Genomic DNA, 19,259 nt, shown 5'->3' with positions numbered 1-19,259 from the left:
TCGAGTTTTCCCAGTCAAAATTGGGATCACTAACACCATCCTGACATGACCCACAATAACATCAACACATCAACAGATATCAGTGTGCTTACTTTACAGCAGCCAACCTCCATCAAACTCACATACTGGGACTTTATTCGCCCCAGGGCCCATCTTTCTTCCTTTCATCTCCCTCGGCCATCGTCGTCACATCCGATTTCTATGATCGACCAGGTGCCGAACCCCGCAACAAGGGTCTCAATGCCGTGCAGTCTGTGCGTCAACGGTTTCTGATCATTGTTCACGAGGTGGCCAAGGACGGCTGGTTCCGCGCTTGTTTGAGCTGCTTAACAGCCTTATAGGCAGAACTATCGTCTCGAGAAGCCGCCTTTGCACAGTAGTCTCCGGCCAACCACGACGCCCTCCGTCCCTCCCAAGGCCAGCCCCCGTCCTTGTCAGTAAAGGTCTCACGAAGTTGTCATTGAAGAGTGGTCTGCTGCTCCCCGTCTTTCTGTACTACTGAAGACCAATTCTTTCGCGAGTTTCAAGACCAGATCTCTCGCAGGATCTCATGTCTTATCAACAAGGTAGTATTCCTTGGTCGAGTAGAGCATCTGTGCGCATGTCACTCTGTCCCCGGCACTATGACGGGGCCTAGGCTCTCGCCACTGTTCCCCAGATTTTCCTGCCTGCTGTGGATCAGAGGGGGGTATCGCCCATTCCTACTATTTGCATGAGGACCAGTCCTTGATTCCTCAAGATCGGTATGGCCGAGTGGAGTCTTCTGGTCTGTTTGATCACCTACCATGGTAGGCCGATTCCTCCGTCGTCCGATGCTGTGAACTCCTTGTCGATGATCTGGAATCTCTCTAGAACACTGGATGACATGTTCTTTGTGTCGTTCGTTCCATCTAGTGGTATCCATGCCTCGACTTCCCTGCGCTCGGGCGAGTTGTCTAGTGGTAGCGTCCGTTCTTGTTTGGATTTACCCGACCCGTTGGTGTGTTCGTCCAGAAGCGTATCTCAGAGGAGGCATCACCCAAGGAAACGCTTGCAAATTGAGATAACAAACGGCGACGAGGTGCCAAATTCTGAATGATTTGAGGTTCTGAGGAGATCTGGGAGACGAGGCGTGGACAGCCTTTTGAAGAACATCAATCTTCAGAATACCCTTCTTAACAACCGAAGGCATCTATCTTCCTGTGTCGAGAACGGTTTAACCAGACATACCCGCCTTCTTGCCAGCGAACTCGAAACCAACGGGTGTAGCTGGCAGTTTTCTCAGTACAATGCCGGCCGTTATCCGGCCGTCACCCGATTCACCTCCCGCCCCTCCGAGGTCTACTCCCGAAGCCATCTTGACACACGAGGCAGATTACCCGGCCGGCCCTCTCTGCATGCGAGCCGCTCCAAGAGGCGAGACGAGACGACTCACAGATCGACATGCAACGCTCATCATGACGGCCCATCCTAGACTTGGCCAACGCCAGGGCGAGCTCCGAGTGAGCGTGTCTGACGGTCTTGCCCGGAACCATCTCATGATGTCGCCGCTCGCCACCGGCAGTATCCCGGCTTCGTCTCAGATCTCAAGTCGGCTACCTGCTATATCTTGATGGATATGCCCACGGGTTCTTAGTATCGACTTTCAAGATTCCTTTTATCGATTGTACTCTCGTTGCATTCTTCAGACGTCTATCTTTGCTCCTGATGGGGATTCCCTCTATAGCACATACCCAGTCCTTTGTAATGACATAGCACAACCACTGCGTCACATCATGGACGCCTCTTCGCTGTTGGCCCTGCCAACGTCCCCGGCCTCGGGCCTTCAAACCTTCGCACTCTTTATCAACTTCTTCTTCCCTGCGCTGGCACTCGTTGTTGTCTCTGCCCGCGTAGCCGGCCGGGTGGTGGCAAGTCGGCTGGCGGTGGAAGACTGGCTTGTTTGCATAGCCATGCTTCTGTCTGTAGCTGAGACGATTATCAGCTTCTTTTGTACGTCTGACCACCATTAAGACTGTTGGGTATAATAACTTACACTGGTAATAGTCATCAAGACCAACTTCATCGGCATATCCCCAGAGAAGGTGCCGCCCCATGATCCCACCCAGGGCTTGGTATGGTCCTACGCTGTTCAGATCTTGTACAATCCGATCCTTGCGTTGGTCAAGTCGTCCGTTTTGATCTTTCTTACCCGCTTATTCGGCCAGAAAGATTGGGTGCGGCGGTCCCTTCTCTGGCTTAACGTTGTCAACATCTCCCAGATGGTTGGCGTCTTCTTTGCTATTATTCTGCAATGCACTCCCGTTTCGTTCTTCTGGGACCCAACGGTCCGAGGTGGTTATTGCGTCGACCGTCGAGTGTTATACGTCTCGACCGCGGCCTTCAACATTGTGACGGACATTTTGATCATTGGACTGCCGCTATTTATCTTCTCCTCTCTGCGGATCCCAAGACGCACCAAAACCGCGCTCCTGATCGTCTTTCTCCTAGGTTTCCTGTAGGTCCACCTTTCAGACTCCCCTTACCTCCAAATCACCCGCTCACCGTATGTGCCACAGCGTGACAATCACGTCCATCATCCGCCTAGTCCTCCTCATCCAGGGTCTGTTCAGCGTCTCCATTTTCCCCAACGCAGCCTCCCAGAACGTTGGGTTCGTAACGTCGGCGGTGGAAACCAACCTCGCCATCATCACCGCGTCGGCCCCAGCCCTCCGCCCCATCTTTCGCTCGCGCGACCGCGGCGGTTGGTTCGCCCGCAGCGTCATGGCCACCACCCGCGGCGGAGCCCCTGACAACTACAACCACACCCGCAACAAAACCGCCACCACAGTCACCAACTCCTACCCCGACCTCGAAATGGGCCAAAAGCCCATCGGCTGGGACCGCGAAACCTCCCTCATCGCCACCACCACCACCACCGCCTCCTACAAATTCGGCCGAGGCGGATCCCGAGGCGGGCGCAAGGGAAGCACAACACGCAAATCCAAAACCAAGCCCAAGCCGCGCCCGACCATCACGCTCATCCGCACCGACCTCGCCCGCGACCGCGACGGGCTCGCCTCCCTCCGCAGCAGCTCCCCGCGCTCTAGCGAGGAACAGACCATGACCAGCAACGGCATCGTGCGCGTCAGCGACATCCAGCGCGAGATTGACGGCATCGTCAAGGACATCGCCGTCGCCGGCGCGGGCAGCTACACCGGTGGGAAGGGCAAGCGCGGGACAACCAATACCAAGGACATCACACCAACACCAACACCAACACCGATGGCATTACCGATACTCCCACTCCCAACCCTCCCGGCGCTCCCCCTCCCACCCCTACCCTCCAGCCAAAGCCAAAGCCAACCCCGACCACGCACACCACGCACTCCCCGCACCCCCCGCACCCCGCGCACGCCCAAAACGCCCGCCTCCACCGCGCGACCACGACCATCCATGGAAACCATCACCGTGGGCGCGACGCTGGTGCCGACGCGGCGGGCGGCGCCGCCGGAGCGGGTGTATAGCGAGAGTATCTATCCGGAGCAAGGGATTATTGGGCGAGATGGGGATGACGGGGAGGAGGATGTGTATGGGGATGATGATCGGGTGTCGAGGTATTTGGATCGCAGGTTTGGGGTGGTGACGCCGAGGGGGACGACGCCGACGACGGCGACGGCGGCGGGGGGGAAGGGATGGGGCGGGAGTGGGATGCCGTTTTAAAAGGGGGGGGGGAAGGGTGAGGTGTGTTTTCCTTTCTCGGTTTTTCTTCTTCTTTCTCTCGTTTATCAACAGGCCATGATTGGGTTTGTGGGTTTTTATGTTGAGTGTTTCTTTTGTTTACTTGGGATGGGGGGACAACGGGTTGCTGTTTTTCAAGGGCTGGCGCATAATCCGGCACGAGCAAGATACCACGTCTGTCTTTTCTGTTGTCAAAGCCGTATATACCATGATCATGAAGCTACTGTGTACTATGAGGTGATAAATGATATACCTCAAGTTGAATGGAAGTCCTTCTCACGAACGTGAAGTGCCGTTGAACACGTGCTTGAAGCAGTCGTTCTAGAGACTGGGCAACGACAACTCTAGTGTAACATCACTTCTAACTAGTTACCTACCCTATCCGAACTCCCGTGCCTTGGCCCGCTGCATCGGGTTCTAGAAGGTGGTATTTGAAATTCCATGGGAATTCCACAGAGAACTAGGGAGGCCGTTGTCGATGAAACGAATGCCCGGTGTATCCGCTCGGAGAAGGCCGGCGATCATGAGACGTTGTAAAGCCGCGGTAAGGCCATTTGGAATTACGACCCGCGGTGGGAAATGCATTTATCCTTTGCCGTAGCCGAGGACTTCTGGTAGATCTCGTCCTGCTGTCCTTTTCTCTCCTGTCCTTTTCTACTTTATAATTTCTTTACGATCCCCGTTGGACACGGGTCAAGGTCTTACCGGCAAATCCGACGTTCGGCTCGAAGTGGTCAAGACCGAAGCGGTGAGGTCGTCATTGAAGTTGAGGCCCTAACTCCAGATGTGGAAGGAAGAAAAGTTCTCGAAGGTTGCTATCAGGGTGGTTCCTTGCCTGTGACATCCTAGCAATTTTGCGTGCGGAGACTCTCGCTCGCGAGACGAAGAATGCCAAGAACGGACGGACATTGGGGTTTCGAATGACCTTGTTGGGCTTCCCACAAGCCAAGCCTGGTGAACTTCGAAGGGCCTTTTCCCTTATCCATTGGGCCGTTGATGTTTTTGTGTCCTGTTGTCAACCCATCTCCCTAGCATCCGTCTTCTTGCCAGGACGGGCCGGATGCCGACCGGTATCGGGGTAGATTCGGGGTTGAAAGTGGGAGAGAGGTTTGAGAGGCAATAAACTCAATTTTGGACCCCCGCGCGAAAAGCGGGAGGTGCTTCGAAAAAGTGTGGAGCAAATGCAATGAAACGTCAAGAAACATTCTCTCATTCCATTTCCCCATCCGCTTGAAGCCCAACCACCGACGACAGTGCTTGGGTTTGGAATTGCACCGTAATTGTTGAGCAAGTCCTTTTTGCCAAGCGAGGAGAAGGGCACGCTCGCATGTTTATGACTAGGGCTAATGTTAGCGTTCAAGAGAGGAAGGAAGCAGGGCAAGTCACCATCCCACCACTTTCTTGGTCTCGTGAGGGACAGTGGCCAATCAAGCCGATAAAGGGTTCGCTGACGTCGTTGCTTATCACCCAACCTTCTGGGGTTGATAAGTCATCTCGTGTGCCGTCCGCCCGAGAGTGTAATCGGGCATTCCAGCAGCTGGAGGACTGCGAAGTCATGGGCCAATTTTGGTATGGCTGATAAGTCGTCTTAATTAGACAGGACTCGAGGCAGACTCGGCCAACGGGAGATGTCGCCCGTATCTCGTGCCACACTGGCATGTATCAATCATGGCGTGTACCACAAGGAATTGGGGCAACCCTTATCAAGGCTCCGCTCTTTCACTGACTCTATTGCTGCAATTTTGATCATAAGAGTTGCCTTCGGCCCCCGTGCACGTTTTTGACACCTTAGCGGGATCCTTCCGGGTTTTCTCGATGGCGACAAGTCTATGTTAGTTAGGTTGTTGATGCCGCCGGTTGATTCCGCTTTTAGGTTGTTGATGATCAACAATTCTGCCTCCCAACGGTTCCACCTCACCTACCTAGATACTTCTTCTCCCTGTCTCGGAGCAGTTGCGTTAACGAACGCTACCTATCTCTTACCGCTATTTGTTATGTACTTCCGGCCTTCTGGTCCCAGCCTCGCGGCTTCAACAAGATCCCCGTCACCGTCACTGTCACCGCGCCTGGAAGACAAGCTTCCGCTCCAATTTTTGGGTGTGGCGTCTTCAGGGTCCAGCGCTTGTCGGGGTGGGCCTGGGGTCAACATTTTACGTACTGGAATTGCCCTGTGCGCGGCACGCGAGACGTCGCCTGCACACGCTGTGAGTGGCCGCCCTGGCTCGCCTGGCTCGCCTGAACACCTGGGGGCAGCCCTGAGGAAGGCCCTGCTTGTGAACCGGCCATTCCGGGAATGATCCGCTCTGCAGCTCCAGGTTGATCTGCGCTGCCGGATTACACAACACTGGCTGGGAGCCCTGCATGCTGCAAGCGGCGGGCCGGTATTTACGCCCAGTTGGCCATCATCTCTCCACGATCCTTTCTCGTCTCGTCCCGACTCAGCCAGGGTCCCTCACACGTTCGGCCACGTCGCCCAGCCGCCGCTTCTTTCTCGCCTACTTCATCTTTCTTTCCGTCGTCGCCCTTTTCCGAAAGATATGAAGACCATTTTGCTATCAACACCGATTCCACCGCCAGCAACAGCAGCCTCGCCATGTCAGCAGCATTGCAGAGGCCGAGAGAAGGTGGATTTGGGTCGCGAACCTCGGGCGCCCCCAGACCAGAGATGATGCCAACACGGGCGACGACCACTTCGACTCCGGTTCAGATCCCCACGAGACCGAAATCTCGAGACCCGACGCACCCGGTGCACACGCAAAAACCACACCGCAGCCATGGAGGTCGGAGGAATCATTTCATGGCCCGTTCAAGGGATGCACACTCTCGTGACGCTATCCCGCCCTCGGTGGCGGCCTTGTTGGCCATCACGAGCATCCCGCCCCCCAAGGCGGCACGGAGCCTACGACAGACAAAGACAGAAAAAAGAATGACAGTGGAATCTATCATTGGGAGGGCACAAGAGTCCGAGAAGGAGCTTAGTCTAACGCTGAGCAAGAGTCCGTTGGACATTCTTTTGATGGCACCCGAGGACCTCGAGGCCGATGACACATCTGTCTGCGACAGCATTCCCGAGTCGGTCCTTTCCACCCGGACAATCTCAATGGAGTCCATGCCGTCGCTGAGCAACTCTTTCACTACCGACAACACATTTTCCTCTCTCGAGTCGCCTCACACACCCCTGAGGAGGCGCAACATTCAGCCAACCCGACGCTCTATGGAGCCAGTATCGTCACCACCCGGCGAACCAGAGAATCACCCGTTGTCGTCTCCCGAGGACGAAATTGCGGATTTGGACTTGAGTGTATTCAGTGGCAAGGAGGAGACCCCGGATAGAAAGACTTCACGCCTGCCTTTCAGCCCGCTCAAGTCGGCCTTCAAGTCGAACTTGACTGCCTCGTTACGAGCCTTGCGCCAGGCTGCACGCTCCTTTTCCAACCTGAACTTCTCGTCGATCCCGCCAGAGGATTTCCTCACGCGATCCATCTTGACGATCGACCCCCAGGTCCCATACACTGACGAGCGCAGGCCGCCCCCTCTCGAGGAGGAACCGACGGCCGCGCTTCGGCGCTACCTGAACCCCACCACGACAGCGCGCATGGAGAAGCCCGCGCCTGTGGCATCCGGCCCAGCGCTACGAACCTTCACGGCTTCCATTCAGATGCAGACCTACAAAGTCCAGCGTGCGCGCGGTCCGTCATCCAACTCGGGCCGTTCGCCTTATCCGTCAATTGGCCCCTCGTCGACATCGACGGCGGCAGCGTCGCAGCCGCCGCAGCCGAAACCCGTGGTGACGGAGCACCCCATGCCGGGGCCACGACAACGCGAGATGCGCGAGAACCCCGACTTCATCCGCATCGCCGTCATGGAGATGGCCATGCGGAAGAGCGGTAAGCTCGACGACCAGCGACCCGGCCGCGCGCGTTGGGCGCTTCCACCTCGGAAATCCAACACCAGCCCCTACGAGATTGGGCCCGACGGAGTGCCCGCCAGATGGGTTGCTGTCACTCACTAAACACCACCGAAATCGACGGGAGTTACGGCAGTCGCCACACGCGCGATCATCCACCGTGCGATACCAGCTGCACCTTGAGCCAGTCGTCGCGAATGAGAATCAACTTGACAATCTGCCGACCCGCCCAACGTCGTCATCGGAAGGACTGGCATTACTTGGCAAGCGCACAACAACACGGCCGGGCCCACCGAATTGGGAAGGCCACATTGTGAAGCGGCCTGTGGGATTTTCGCATGCGATCAGCACATTCTTCTTTCGCGGTAGCGTCTCTCAACTCCAGGGCCAGTCAGATTCCCTAGCGACAGCACTCTCGACCTCGGCCACAGGACTTCCGCCCTAAAGGCCATCAGTGCCCGATGGATGCGCACTGCGTTTCAAACGATGCGGTGCGGGGTGTGGGGGGTTTGCAGCCCGACGAATTGCGTCGCCTGGATTTCGGCCGGCATTCAAGCGACTGACAACGGCGAGCATCTGATTTTATTCCCGCATGCATCGCATATGCGATATTGGGCCCTGAGACGGCCATGGGTGGCCCTCGAAACAATCCCCACCAGCAAATCTTTTAATCAACTCCGCACCAGCCGAGCATTATCATTTTCACAACCAATGTCCGGCAGGCAAACCGGCATCAAGACATTACACTTCGCATCTTTCTAGGGGGACAGGTGCATCTACTGCTGCATGAGAGGGAGTTCAATCATTCAACTGGGGGTTGTCATTGCCATCCCATAACCGCATCGTTTCATCACCATTTCAACACCATCATCATTACATCATCATTACCAGGCTGTGTATTTTCATGGGGCGGACTCTTCCTTTTTTTTTCGGCGTTAGGGCAGGGGCCCAGGGGGTAGGCCAATCTGGAAGCAAGCGAGCGAGCAAGCGGGTTCTGAGTTTATGAAGGTCGGAGTCCGTTTGACAGGAAAGGGTCAACCCATATGTTGCAATTCATACATTTATTTACTCCACACAGACATGGGCATGCTGCGCGTACGTTGGCAACAATGTTTAGCGGCATGTCATACACTCTCCATACACACTGAAGGCATTTTGGCTAGTTTCTATGAGTACCTCGACTGAATCCCGCTGTGAACGAGAATGTTGAACCATGGCCAGCAAGTCTACTCCTCATAACTCGCATAGTATTCCCCTTCTGTCGAACTGAAGTTCATTTTGGCTAATGGACGGTCTACTCATTCGCCCGGATGAAGTCATGCCCAGGTATGGGAATGTGCACCTGCATTGTGTAACACCCCGCGTGTCCCGGTACCATGGAAATCCCCATCATCACCGAGATTTCGATCGATCCGATCGATCTATTCCGCGCCCGCAGATGCGGCCGGTTCCCGGGGTGCAAGGCCGACCCGGCCGGCTATGCAGAGGTTATATGTCGTGTTGTGGTGTCATTGCGTGCCGTCGAGTCGTGATGGCGAGGTGTGACCAGGTGGAGGGGTAGCGTTCTCGTGACTTGTGAACTGGATTCAGCTTGGTGGGAAAATGGAAGGAAGAGCAGCGTCATGGTAGGGGAGCACTGAATTGACACGATTGCGGAGCGGAAAACACATTCCTGACCAACCCGTCATCTATCACTTCTTCACCTTTGGATATCAAAATCCCAGTTAATTACACATAACAAAAAGCCATCCACCCAACCACCACCAAAACCACACACATCTTTACTCCTCTTCCCCGTCCTCCTCCGCCTCAGCACCCTTCCCCTTCCCCGCGGCCCTCGCCCACTCGACCGCCCTCGCCGACACCCTCTCCCTACTCTTCGCATCGCCCCTCTCCTCCTCCCACTTCGCCCAGCGGCGGAACCACGCCTTGGCCTGGCGCGGCTTGAGGCCCTTGACCTTGCTCCCGCGATCAAACAGATCCCTCACAACCGCCACATCCCCATCCTCGACCGGGACCGAAACCTCGAGATCCAGCAGCTGGTTCCACAGATCAAACTTGCGCGGGTAGGTGGCGAGCAGGTTCTCGAAGAGGGTGCGCCCTTGCTCGCGGTCGCCGTGTGGGGAGCGGAACTCGAGCGCCGCGAACTTGGGCAGCAGCGCGAGGTGCGCCTGCGCGGCGCTGCCGACGCCGCTGCCGCCGGTTGTGTTGGCCGGGTTGCCGAGGATTTGCGTGGCGCGCTTGACGAGCGCCCGGCCGCGCTCCGGCTGCCCCGCCGTCGCGTGCAGGAAGTGCGCGTAGTTGATCCAGACGTGGGGGGACCGCGAGCCGTACTTCTTGAGGATCTTGTCTTCGAAGAGGGCTTCGGCTTCCTGTGGGTGCGAGTTAGTATGGTGGGGTTGTGAGGTAAAGGGGGTGAGGATGGGAAAGAGGGTGACTTGCCTTGTGCTTGCCGGACTGGATGTAGATGCTTGCTAGCCGCTCGTGGACTTCCTGGTCGTCGTTGTAGGTGCAAGCGCGCTTGAAGACCTCTTCAACAGTCTCGTCGGTACCGTAGGCGACTTCCAAGTTGAGGTAAGCGATCCAGACATTGAGCTTCTCGGTTTCCTCCTTGATGTTGATCGTCTTGATGGCCCGCTCGGCCACTTGCCTTGCGCTAGCGAGGTCGTTGATTTGCATCTGAGAGGCCATGTAGGCGATCCAGAGCTCTGACGAATCCGGTTGACCGAGGAGGAGACGCTCGTAATCGCTGGAGGTTTGCGGCCCGTTGATGTCGAGCTCAGCAGTCTTATCGACGATACCTTGAGGTTCCCGCCTCTTCTTAGATTTCTTGCTTGGTTCATCGGCCGCGGGGGCATCAGCGCTCTCATCGGCATCCAAAGCATTGGCTGTCCAGTCGAAGCCACCGGCGTCAAGGCCTGTGAGACCCTCTTCTGCCGCATCGCCCATTTCGACATCACTCTCATCTTCCCCGTCCTCGTCATCCTCATCCTCATCGTCGGAACCGCCGATGAGAATGGCGCCGCCAGCATCGTTCATCTCTTCGTCCTCGCTTTCCTCTCCATCCAGAGCCGCGCCGGCGTCCTCATCCTCGCTATCAACATCCATGTCGTCCGCCTCGCCGTCCTTGAAGTATGAGGGTTTCAGCCCAAGGTTGATCCGTTTCTTTTCGAGGTCGACCTTCAAGACCCGTGCCTTCACGCGGTCGCCCTCGTTGTATAGTGTCCTGGCATCCTTGACATTCCGGTCCGCCATCTCGCTGCGATGGCACAGACCAGACAGGTTCATCGAGCCGCTAATATCAATAAAAGCGCCGAATTCTTCAACCTTCCGTACCTTGCCGGTGATGGTTTGACCCTCCTTGAGATCCGCGATGGTGGTCAGCGGGACATAGTCCTTGTCCACCACCGACGGCTTCAAGTTCAGCTCAATGCGGCCCTCGGCCACGGAGATGATGCGACCCTTGACGAGCTGGTCGACCTGGTAGTGCTCTTTCCAGTCTTTCAGGTACGAGTCGGACAGGTTCTTGATCTTGACCAGCGCCACAAGGTCACCGCCGAGCGACACAAAGAGGCCCTTGTCGGAGACGTTTCTGACAAAGCCGCGGATGATGTCGCCGACCTCGAGCTTGGTGTTTTTTGTGACCTCCTTGTCCTTCACGGGGAGAGATGAGTTCAACACCTTGGAGGGCCTCATTGACAACCTCACTCTCTTGTTGCTCTTGTCGACCTCAACAACGGCTACCCGCACAATCTCATTCCTAGAATGCGATAGGGGGTTCGCCTCGTCGTAATCGTCGGTAAGGTCTGCCAGGTGTACCGGCCCCGCTACTAGCTCACTCAGCTTGACAATGACTTGACGGTCGTTGACCTTGGTGACCTTGGCTGGGAGAACCAATCCTTGTTGAATTTTGTCCCAAGAAAGTTGAGCTGCCTCGCCAGAGGTCCGGGCTGAGAGGTCGACCCGCTCCTTCTCCTTGTCCACGGCGAGTACCTTTACTTGGAGCGCAGAACCCACGGGGAAGCTCTTCTCCAGGTTCGCCAGTTTGGCCAGATCATCGGATGCCTCCATGGCGTTGATCCTCCCACGCACGTTCGGCGATAGGTTTACCCACAGGTAATTAGATGCAACATTGTTGACGAAGGCGATATGGGTGGATCCAACCTCGATTTTATCCAGAGACAGCGATTCGGGAAGTGTATCAGCCTTCAAGTCGCTAGGTTTTGTCGACAACTCTAGAACTGAGTGACTGGACCGGTGAGTGATTGGGAGGAAGCGGTGATTACGGGCGTCGTGAACACCGAGAACCCGAACCTCCAGGATTTCGTTCGGCTTGAACCGCTTGAGTGGCCGTTTCGCGTCCGGAATGTCCTCCCATTTATCGAAGACTTGGGACACATCGATCCGCCCCTGAATGTTATCTGCGATCTGGACGTTCAGCTGCGTCTCTTTAGCCGACTTTACCCTAGCCTTCGTGAGCTTGCCGATTGCAAGATCGTCAGCCGAGGTGATCGAGTCGTCCAAGGAGTTGATGGCCTTCTCCGTGGGCTTGGCAACCTTCTTCACCTCTTCGTCCGCAACCGAAGGAATGGCAACCACCAATCGGCCAAGGTCCTTGTCGATGGAGGTGATCTTGACAGCAAGGGATTGTGACTTGTACATTCCGAAGCTGGGCTTGTCTTGGGCATCGCGAGGCAGCTTCGACTTGGGGAGGAGAGCAGTCAGCTTCCCCGCAAATTGCACGAAGACAGCAGTGGCGGTAATATTTCGAACGAAGCCGGCAACTTCGTTCCCTAGCCGGGCATCATCCACGCTCGCAAGAAGCTTCCCTTCCTTGCTGGCCTGGATGAGACTCGGCTTGTGAGAAAGCGTGATGGAACGCCGGGCTTCATTCTTTTCCAAAACAACCAACTCAGAGAGAGTTTGGTTGACGTGAATTTTCTTGAGCGCTGATTGCGTTTTGCTGACTGACTTGTCCGTCAGGTGCGCAACAGGAAGGACGGCCTTCAGGGAGTTGTCGGTGAGCTCAACAAAGATGTCGTCCTCAGTCTTCTGCGTAACTTTCGCCGACACTAGGTCGCCGATTTGCAACATCTTGAGAGCGAGCTGTTTTTCGAGACCAAAGGCTGATGGGTCTTTGCAGGAAACGATTAGGCGGCGAGCTTCGGGGTCGAAGCTGATGACATAAATGCTGACCGTTTGGCCGACACGGAAGTGCTCCTTGGGATCGCTGATGTAGGCCTCGCTCATCTCAGAAACCGGGAGGAAACCACGTAACTGGCCGTAGAACTGAACGATGGCGCCGTGCTGCAGCACGTTCACTATCGTGCCGGGGGCCTGTAGGCCAACCGCGAGCTCGTCATATGACTTGATAGGAAGGGCTTCCGAGTTAACCAGCGTCTTCTTCAGTGTCAGGCGAAGCTGGTGTCTTGCCGGGTTGGTGGAGAGCACGCGGGCCTTAACTTTCATCCCTTCTCTGAATTTCTTTTCGGGATGCTGTAGGTGAACGTCGGAAAGGTGCATCTCAGGAACCAGCCCAGAGATTCCATCGGCGATATTGACGATGAGGCCCCCGAGGCCATCTTGGTTAATAACGAGCTTCTCGACCACGCCGGGCACCACTGCTCCCACAGGGATATCCTCGATTCTCAAGAACGGTTGTTCAAGAACTTTCTTCTCGAATGAAAGGAGGAACATGCCATCAAAGTTGTTATAACCAACCACACGGCCGGGGTGAACGGAGCCAACCTTGTAAGGGCCGCTGCTCTCGAACAAGCTGTCGACCTTACCGTCCTTGACCCTCGAGATGTGCACGAAACCGGGAATGCCTTCGACGCCGACATCGACATAAAGGCCAATGCCCGGCTCGACTCTCTGTACGGTGCACTCATCCACAGTCGCTGAGTGAGCAAGGATCCTGGTTGGCAGAATCTCCTGACTGTCCTTGTTTGCAGTCTTTGACTTCAATGAGAGGACGTGTGGCAGCACCGAGATACCCAATTTCGGTAGCTTTGCGTTCGGGAATGTGCAGATGATCCTCGCCTTGATGCGCGAGCCTACCTTGTACTGGGCCACAATATTGACGCCGTCGGGCCCGGCGCCAGAGTGAACAAGATCTGCAGTCACATCCAGGTGGCCCATCACTTTGCCGACAACACCGTGCTGAGACACCTCGGAGACCAAAACGTCGGCTGCAGTACCGGGCAGGAAAGAGCCGATCGTCGTAGCTTCGGAGGGGTTGCTTTTAGGGTTGCCGATGCGATCGGAGAGCGTTGAGAGCTGCACAACCTTGCCGCTAGCAACCTTGTTTGCCACAATGCAAAGAAGGACTGACCCCGGCTGGAGACTCTCCTCAGGGATGCTCTTATCGAGCTGCTTCCGTGGCAGGAACCCCTTTAACTTGGACTCGGCTATGCTGATATCCATGACGAATCCGTGGTCTTCGACACTGGCGACCGCGGCCATGAGCGTGCAGTTCTCGACCACGTCCTGCTCCGAGATACCAGTGTTGGAATGCGCCGGATCAAGAGCAAGACCGATGTGACGTCTTGACTTTCCGGGGGCTGATTCGTCCAGTGTTGATGTGACATAAGCGCGGACGTACTGGCCCATTTGGAATAAGCCCTTCAGGTCAACGTCATCGACACCTTCGTCTTCCGGCTCATCGTCGTCTTCCTCCTTCTCCGCACTCTCCTCTAACCGTTGTGTCAGGGGCTCGGAGATGGCGGTTATGGGCACATGGCCAACAAGGTTGTTCGGTAGTGCAATGGCAATATCGAGCGCGTTGATGGCGCAGACCGTCCCGAGTACCAATGAGCCTTGTACCAGCCGCTGGAATCCGAAAGTTAGCCGTTGCACCACCCGCGGTTTTCCCACGTCATGTCCTACCTTGAAGTTCAGGCCCTCCACTTTGACGGCATCTTCGTCTTTACTCTCGCCCGTGCCTGCCTCTGCAGCACGAGACTTGCGCCTCTTTCTCCTAGCAGAGTTGTCACCCTTCTTGCCCTCGGATTGTTCCTCGAACAAGACATCCTTCTTCGCTTGAATTGAGATCTGCTTTTGCTCCAGGGGAGTCAGGACGCTCCCGCCACCTCTTGGAAACAACGGTTCTTCCTCCTTCAGTTTTGAAACCACGGGAGCTGCTGCTGGCTTCGCGGGTGACTTTCGCTCCTTTGCGCCCTTCTTGCCGTCGTCTTTGGTCGATTCGCTCGCTTTCGCCCGTTTCGAGGGTCTCGACTCGGTGGCGGTCCGGGGTGGTTTGGAGGCAGAGGCGCCGTTAGGGCCCTCTTTGCGCTTTAAGGAACCCATAATGATTATGTGGCTGCTTGTGTTGCAGCAATTGAAGAGCAATTTGCTAAATTGCCTTCTCTGCGCAATAGCTTCGGCAACCAAAAGCACTGCATAAAATGCCACTGAAAGCTGCCCACCACAAAAATTTCTGGCGGGTCCTCGTCTCGGCTGCACGATAACGATAAGGAAGGCGGTCAGAGTGGGGTGGGGACTGGGGACTCAAGCATTTGGCACCGTTGAGGCCGGCTCACCATGGACAGAAAACACCGAACTATGACGGTAGGTAAATTAGATGTTGACCAAACCTTAACCGTGGAAAAAGCACAAGGAAATAGTTAGTCAATTGTAGGTTTATCTATTGCTCGGTGTTTGATTCGAGAACCCTTTCCTTGGCCTATTTAATCTTAGTTGCCTCAATCGGTTTCTTATACTTAACCTTGTTTTCCTTGGGGTTCATCTTTCTTTGGCCTCAAGGTGCTGGGGTTCATGTGCCCAGACGGTCAAGCGCAGGCCCGCCGTCAGGGTCTGGCCGCGCGCTGGTCGCGGTGCTGATCACCTGGGAAGAACATCCAGGGGTCTTGAATTGGAGGTACCCGAGTTACCTAAAGAGACGGGCACTTGACTCCTGGCGACACATATTTCCCTCAAAATGGCGCTATTAGTATTTCGAGATAGGGTGAATCAATTGATTACTTGATACTTGCTCTTGGACTAGGGGTTTCGTCCATACTGCAATGTTTATCTCCGATTGAAGTGGTTCCTGATACAACCCGGTGACCGGATGACGTACAGCCTCGGGAAGCCAACGAGCTCGAGCCAACTAGGGTCGCCGCGTCCCGACCGCCGCCACGTTCAGGCGGACAACACATGGATGGCAAGGCAACGAACAATAGCATTCGAAGACGCACCCATCCCGCCCACAGCCTGCGCCTTCACGAACCTGATAAGCCTGAAGGAATCCCCGTATTTCTCCGCACTCGACGTGCGCCATGGGTTCCCGTAAGCGGGTTAAACCCAACCCTGCCGCTGATTCGAACACCTCGACTCCAACTCCCACGATGTCGTCGCAGTCACCATCGTCCAAGTCATCCAAGTCAAGCACCTCTGCCGCCGATCACGCCACCCCAAGCACTTCAGCCACAAACCAGTCAACACTCCGATCGTCGAAGCCGAATGGAAACAGTGGGACTACGCCAACTCCCGGGCAGGGCTCAAAGCAGGCACGTATACTCGTCAAAGCGCCCAGCTTGGTTATCTATCTTTCTTAATGATGTTGTGTTAACTAATAATGTTACCAGGCCCAAAAATCACGAAGCTGGTACGGATCTTGGCCTCGAGTACCGAAATCCGCCGCGTCGACTCAGGTAGCACGAGAAACGATCCTTGGAGGCACGTCGAAGCCGGCGGGGACAGCGGACTTCAGTCGATTTGAACAGAAGAAGCCTGCAGATGCCATGAGCATCAATGATACTTCAGGGTCTACCGGTCCGAGAATACAGGAGGATTCTGCTAGTGCAGGGCAGCAACCGCCAGACCCATCACCTCCGGCAACCGAAAGTGTTGCGAATCCCGAGGACAAGCCGAAGCCTGAGGCTCCCGATACTGAAATGACAGATGCCGGCCAGGAAGATGGGAGGGGAACGGAACCACCCGCCGAAGAACCCGCGGACGCGCAAGGTGTAGAAACCGCCACGGATCCGGTACCTCCACGGCCCGCCTCAGGGTGGTTCGGATGGCTGGGGAGGACAGCAACCGCGGCGCCCATATCACCAGCACTCGCATCTACTGCAGGCCCTGATCCACAAGAGGCGAGTGTGCCAGTTTCTGTGGAGACAGGGGCGCCTGAAGCTAAGGCTGCTGAGGCAAAGGTTCCTGAGACTAAGGCTCCCAAGGTTAAGGCTCCTGAGGCAGACAAAGAAGTACAGCCGGCGCAGGAAGGCCCGGCGGTCTCCAGCACGCCTGATAAAGCCGAGGACAAAACTGCAGCAGGTTACGGCGGTTCGTGGCTCTGGTCCTGGTCTAGTAGGACTGCTCCCGCACAGTTACAACCCGAAACCGGGCCACCGCCTGCCGAGCCGGAGGCGTCACTTCCAACGGTGAATGAACCCGAAGATGTGGTGATGAAAGATGCACCAGCTGCGGAAGTAGTTCCGGAAGCGCCGACACCCACGCCCGCCCCTGCGTCCACACCTAAAGCAGGGTCGACATGGGCATTTTGGTCCCGCGATACAGGGTCGGTAGCCACCAAGAAGCCCGTGAAGGCGGAGAGTGAGCAGGGCCAGCTCGCAGTCATGGGGGAGGTATCTGAAACTCATCCTCAACAAGCGAAAGCGATGGAATTCAAAAGCACACCAACGAAAGAGCCTCCGCTCAAGTCTGGTCGGAAAGAGGAGCCGGCTAAAGCCGCTGTGACATCTTCCCGAGAATCCTCGTCCAAGAGTAACAAACGAGGACGCCCGAAGTCAATGGAGGTCGACGATGCGGCCCCGGCTCGTCCAGGCACACCAAAGGTTGACAAGGCGAGTAAACCGTCGACTCCAAAAACAGCAGCCGCAACAAAGGTCTCGCCACCAAACCTTCTGCTTCCATCTTTTGATGGCACCTACAAACTCAAGGAAAACTCTTCCATAATCAAACAGATTGCTCAGTTACTTCTGAGGACGCAGCAGCCGTCGGGGAAACATGTGTACTTGGCGAAAGAACCCCCAAAGATCAAGAAAGCCATTGCCATTGGAGTCCATGGCCTTTTCCCAGCGAATTACTTACGCCCCATGATTGGCCAACCAACCGGGACATCCATCAAGTTCGCGAACCACTGCGCTGAGGCCATTAGAAGATGGGCAGACAGCCATGGTTGTGAGGATTGCGAAATCGAAAAGGTTGCCCTCGAAGGCGAAGGCAAGATCGGTGAGCGGGTCGAGAACCTCTGGAAGCTGCTGCTGAACTGGATCGATCTCATCCGCAAGGCCGACCTAATTTTGATTGGGTGTCATTCCCAGGGTGTGCCTGTCAGCATAATGCTGCTCGCGAAGCTTATCGAGTTGGGGGTCGTGGCGTCAGCCAAGGTGGGAGTGTGTGCGATGGGTAAGTTAGACACCATAGGCACCTTTCTGCCAGGGCCATGCTAATACCTGGTATAGCTGGTGTCTCCCTAGGTCCTTTCCCTGACTACCGGTCCAGCATGGGCATTCTCATGGGGACGGCCGCTGAGCTTTGGGAGTTCGCCGACCCCCAAAGTGAAGTTTCTAAGCGGCTCGAGACGTCCACCACAGCAGTGCTAAATTACGGTGCGCGCCTCACATACATTGGCAGCATCGACGACCAGCTTGTGCCATTAGAGGTATGTTTGCCTGGATCCACCCACCACTCTCGCCACACTAACCTTGAAATCCAGTCGGCCATCTACGCCCCAGTCCACCACCCCTACATCTACCGCGCCGTCTTCATCGACGGACGGATCCACGCCCCCGATTTGTCAGTCACCCACCCCCCCCCCTCCTTTCAAAAAGAAACAAAAGACACTAACACCTTTCCCCCCTCAGCATCGCCCACCTCGTCGGCTTCGCCCTCAAGCTCCGCAACCTCGGCGTATCCGACCACGGCCTAATCCGCGAACTCTCCACCCCGCTCGCTGGCAGCCTGTACTCGGGCGAGGGCCACTCGCGGCTGTACGACGACGAGCGGGTCTACGACCTAGCCGTGACGCACGCGCTCGAGACGACCGACATCGTGGGCCCGTGCGAGGTGGTGCACCATCGCCGTGGGGGTGGTAGCGGTGATGGCGGTGGTGGGAGTGGTGGTGATGGTGGGGGTGGGGGAGGCAGCGCGGGCTTGTCGAACCCGAACCCGTATCACTTGCCGTGGATTATGCGTGGCGTGCTGGAGGAGGACTTTGTCAAGACGGAACTGTCGGCGGAGACGGCGGAGCTGGTGCGGCAGTTTGATGATTGGAAACCGGTTACCAAGGCGCTCAAGGATGTTAAGTATCGGTTGGAGGCTGTGAGGTCCAAGCTGTGAGTGGTTTGGGGGACTGCAGCAGCGGGGTTGGTTAAGGAGGAGGAGCGAGCGAACAGGCATTGGGTTTGGTTTTGGTTCGGTTGGTTGGAATACATCGCATGGGGACTGACGGACTGGTGTTTAATGCGCGTTATGCAAGGGTGTTTGTTTGTTCTTTATCAAGGGAAGGTTAGCGGGTACGTGCAGTTCGAGACTTGCAAGATTCGGCGCAGATATAGTCGTGATACAGGGCTTCGTCAGCCACCTATTACTGGTCTAGACATACACTACTAGTCAATAGAATTAGTTCAGACGCATAGCTGGCTGCTGTGTTTGTTGACGTTGAGAAACCCGGCTCATTCCTGTA

At 56.0% G+C, this 19,259-nt stretch overlaps 4 protein-coding genes across 4 annotated transcripts; 3 read left to right on the top strand and 1 right to left on the bottom strand.

Annotated features, from left to right (window-relative positions):
* Positions 1–1,754: 1,754 nt before the first annotated feature.
* F5144DRAFT_591558 (uncharacterized protein) lies at positions 1,755–4,236 on the top strand (the record flags this gene model as incomplete). The annotated part of the gene is made up of 4 exons (XM_066790285.1): positions 1,755–1,971; positions 2,026–2,476; positions 2,538–3,138; positions 4,156–4,236. 4 exons carry the CDS (start codon positions 1,755–1,757, stop codon positions 4,234–4,236), a joined length of 1,350 nt encoding a protein of 449 aa, XP_066644664.1.
* A 1,908-nt stretch (positions 4,237–6,144) lies between these two features.
* Positions 6,145–7,891, top strand: F5144DRAFT_177159 (uncharacterized protein). Its single transcript, XM_066782684.1, has one exon. It carries the CDS (start codon positions 6,293–6,295, stop codon positions 7,709–7,711), a length of 1,419 nt encoding a protein of 472 aa, XP_066644663.1. The 5' UTR covers positions 6,145–6,292; the 3' UTR covers positions 7,712–7,891.
* A 1,359-nt stretch (positions 7,892–9,250) lies between these two features.
* F5144DRAFT_508755 (uncharacterized protein) lies at positions 9,251–15,109 on the bottom strand. The gene is made up of 3 exons (XM_066786508.1): positions 14,495–15,109; positions 10,049–14,437; positions 9,251–9,978 (listed from the first exon to the last, which is right to left on the bottom strand). The coding sequence occupies exons 1-3, from the start codon at positions 14,912–14,914 to the stop codon at positions 9,388–9,390; spliced, it is 5,400 nt and encodes a 1,799-aa protein (XP_066644662.1). The 5' UTR covers positions 14,915–15,109; the 3' UTR covers positions 9,251–9,387.
* Positions 15,110–15,525: 416 nt separating this feature from the next.
* Positions 15,526–19,209, top strand: F5144DRAFT_628429 (uncharacterized protein). Its single transcript, XM_066792336.1, has 6 exons — positions 15,526–16,116; positions 16,195–16,214; positions 16,265–17,980; positions 18,037–18,236; positions 18,291–18,370; positions 18,439–19,209. The coding sequence occupies exons 1-6, from the start codon at positions 15,764–15,766 to the stop codon at positions 18,911–18,913; spliced, it is 2,844 nt and encodes a 947-aa protein (XP_066644661.1). The 5' UTR covers positions 15,526–15,763; the 3' UTR covers positions 18,914–19,209.
* The last annotated feature ends 50 nt before the right edge of the window (positions 19,210–19,259 follow it).

The sequence above is a fragment of the Chaetomium tenue genome (genome assembly GCF_020726465.1).
Source record: "Chaetomium tenue strain MPI-SDFR-AT-0079 chromosome Unknown F5144scaffold_3, whole genome shotgun sequence".
NCBI lineage: Eukaryota > Fungi > Ascomycota > Sordariomycetes > Sordariales > Chaetomiaceae > Chaetomium > Chaetomium tenue.
This window is presented reverse-complemented; position numbering and strand designations above follow the sequence as displayed.

What these genes read in the sequence shown, in the direction of transcription:
- F5144DRAFT_508755 (XM_066786508.1), bottom strand. Translation starts at nt 14,914, where the DNA reads ATGGGTTCCTTAAAGCGCAAAGAGGGCCCTAACGGCGCCTCTGCCTCC. An exon ending in TGGAGGGCCTGAACTTCAAG is followed by an intron (nt 14,438 to 14,494) that starts GTAGGACATGAC and finishes TTCGGATTCCAG; the next exon opens with CGGCTGGTACAAGGCTCATT. An exon ending in TCCAGTCCGGCAAGCACAAG is followed by an intron (nt 9,979 to 10,048) that starts GCAAGTCACCCT and finishes TCGCACCCACAG; the next exon opens with GAAGCCGAAGCCCTCTTCGA.
- F5144DRAFT_177159 (XM_066782684.1), top strand. Translation starts at nt 6,293, where the DNA reads ATGTCAGCAGCATTGCAGAGGCCGAGAGAAGGTGGATTTGGGTCGCGA.
- F5144DRAFT_628429 (XM_066792336.1), top strand. Translation starts at nt 15,764, where the DNA reads ATGGATGGCAAGGCAACGAACAATAGCATTCGAAGACGCACCCATCCC. An exon ending in CCGGGCAGGGCTCAAAGCAG is followed by an intron (nt 16,117 to 16,194) that starts GCACGTATACTC and finishes TAATGTTACCAG; the next exon opens with GCCCAAAAATCACGAAGCTG. An exon ending in ACCAGCTTGTGCCATTAGAG is followed by an intron (nt 18,237 to 18,290) that starts GTATGTTTGCCT and finishes CTTGAAATCCAG; the next exon opens with TCGGCCATCTACGCCCCAGT.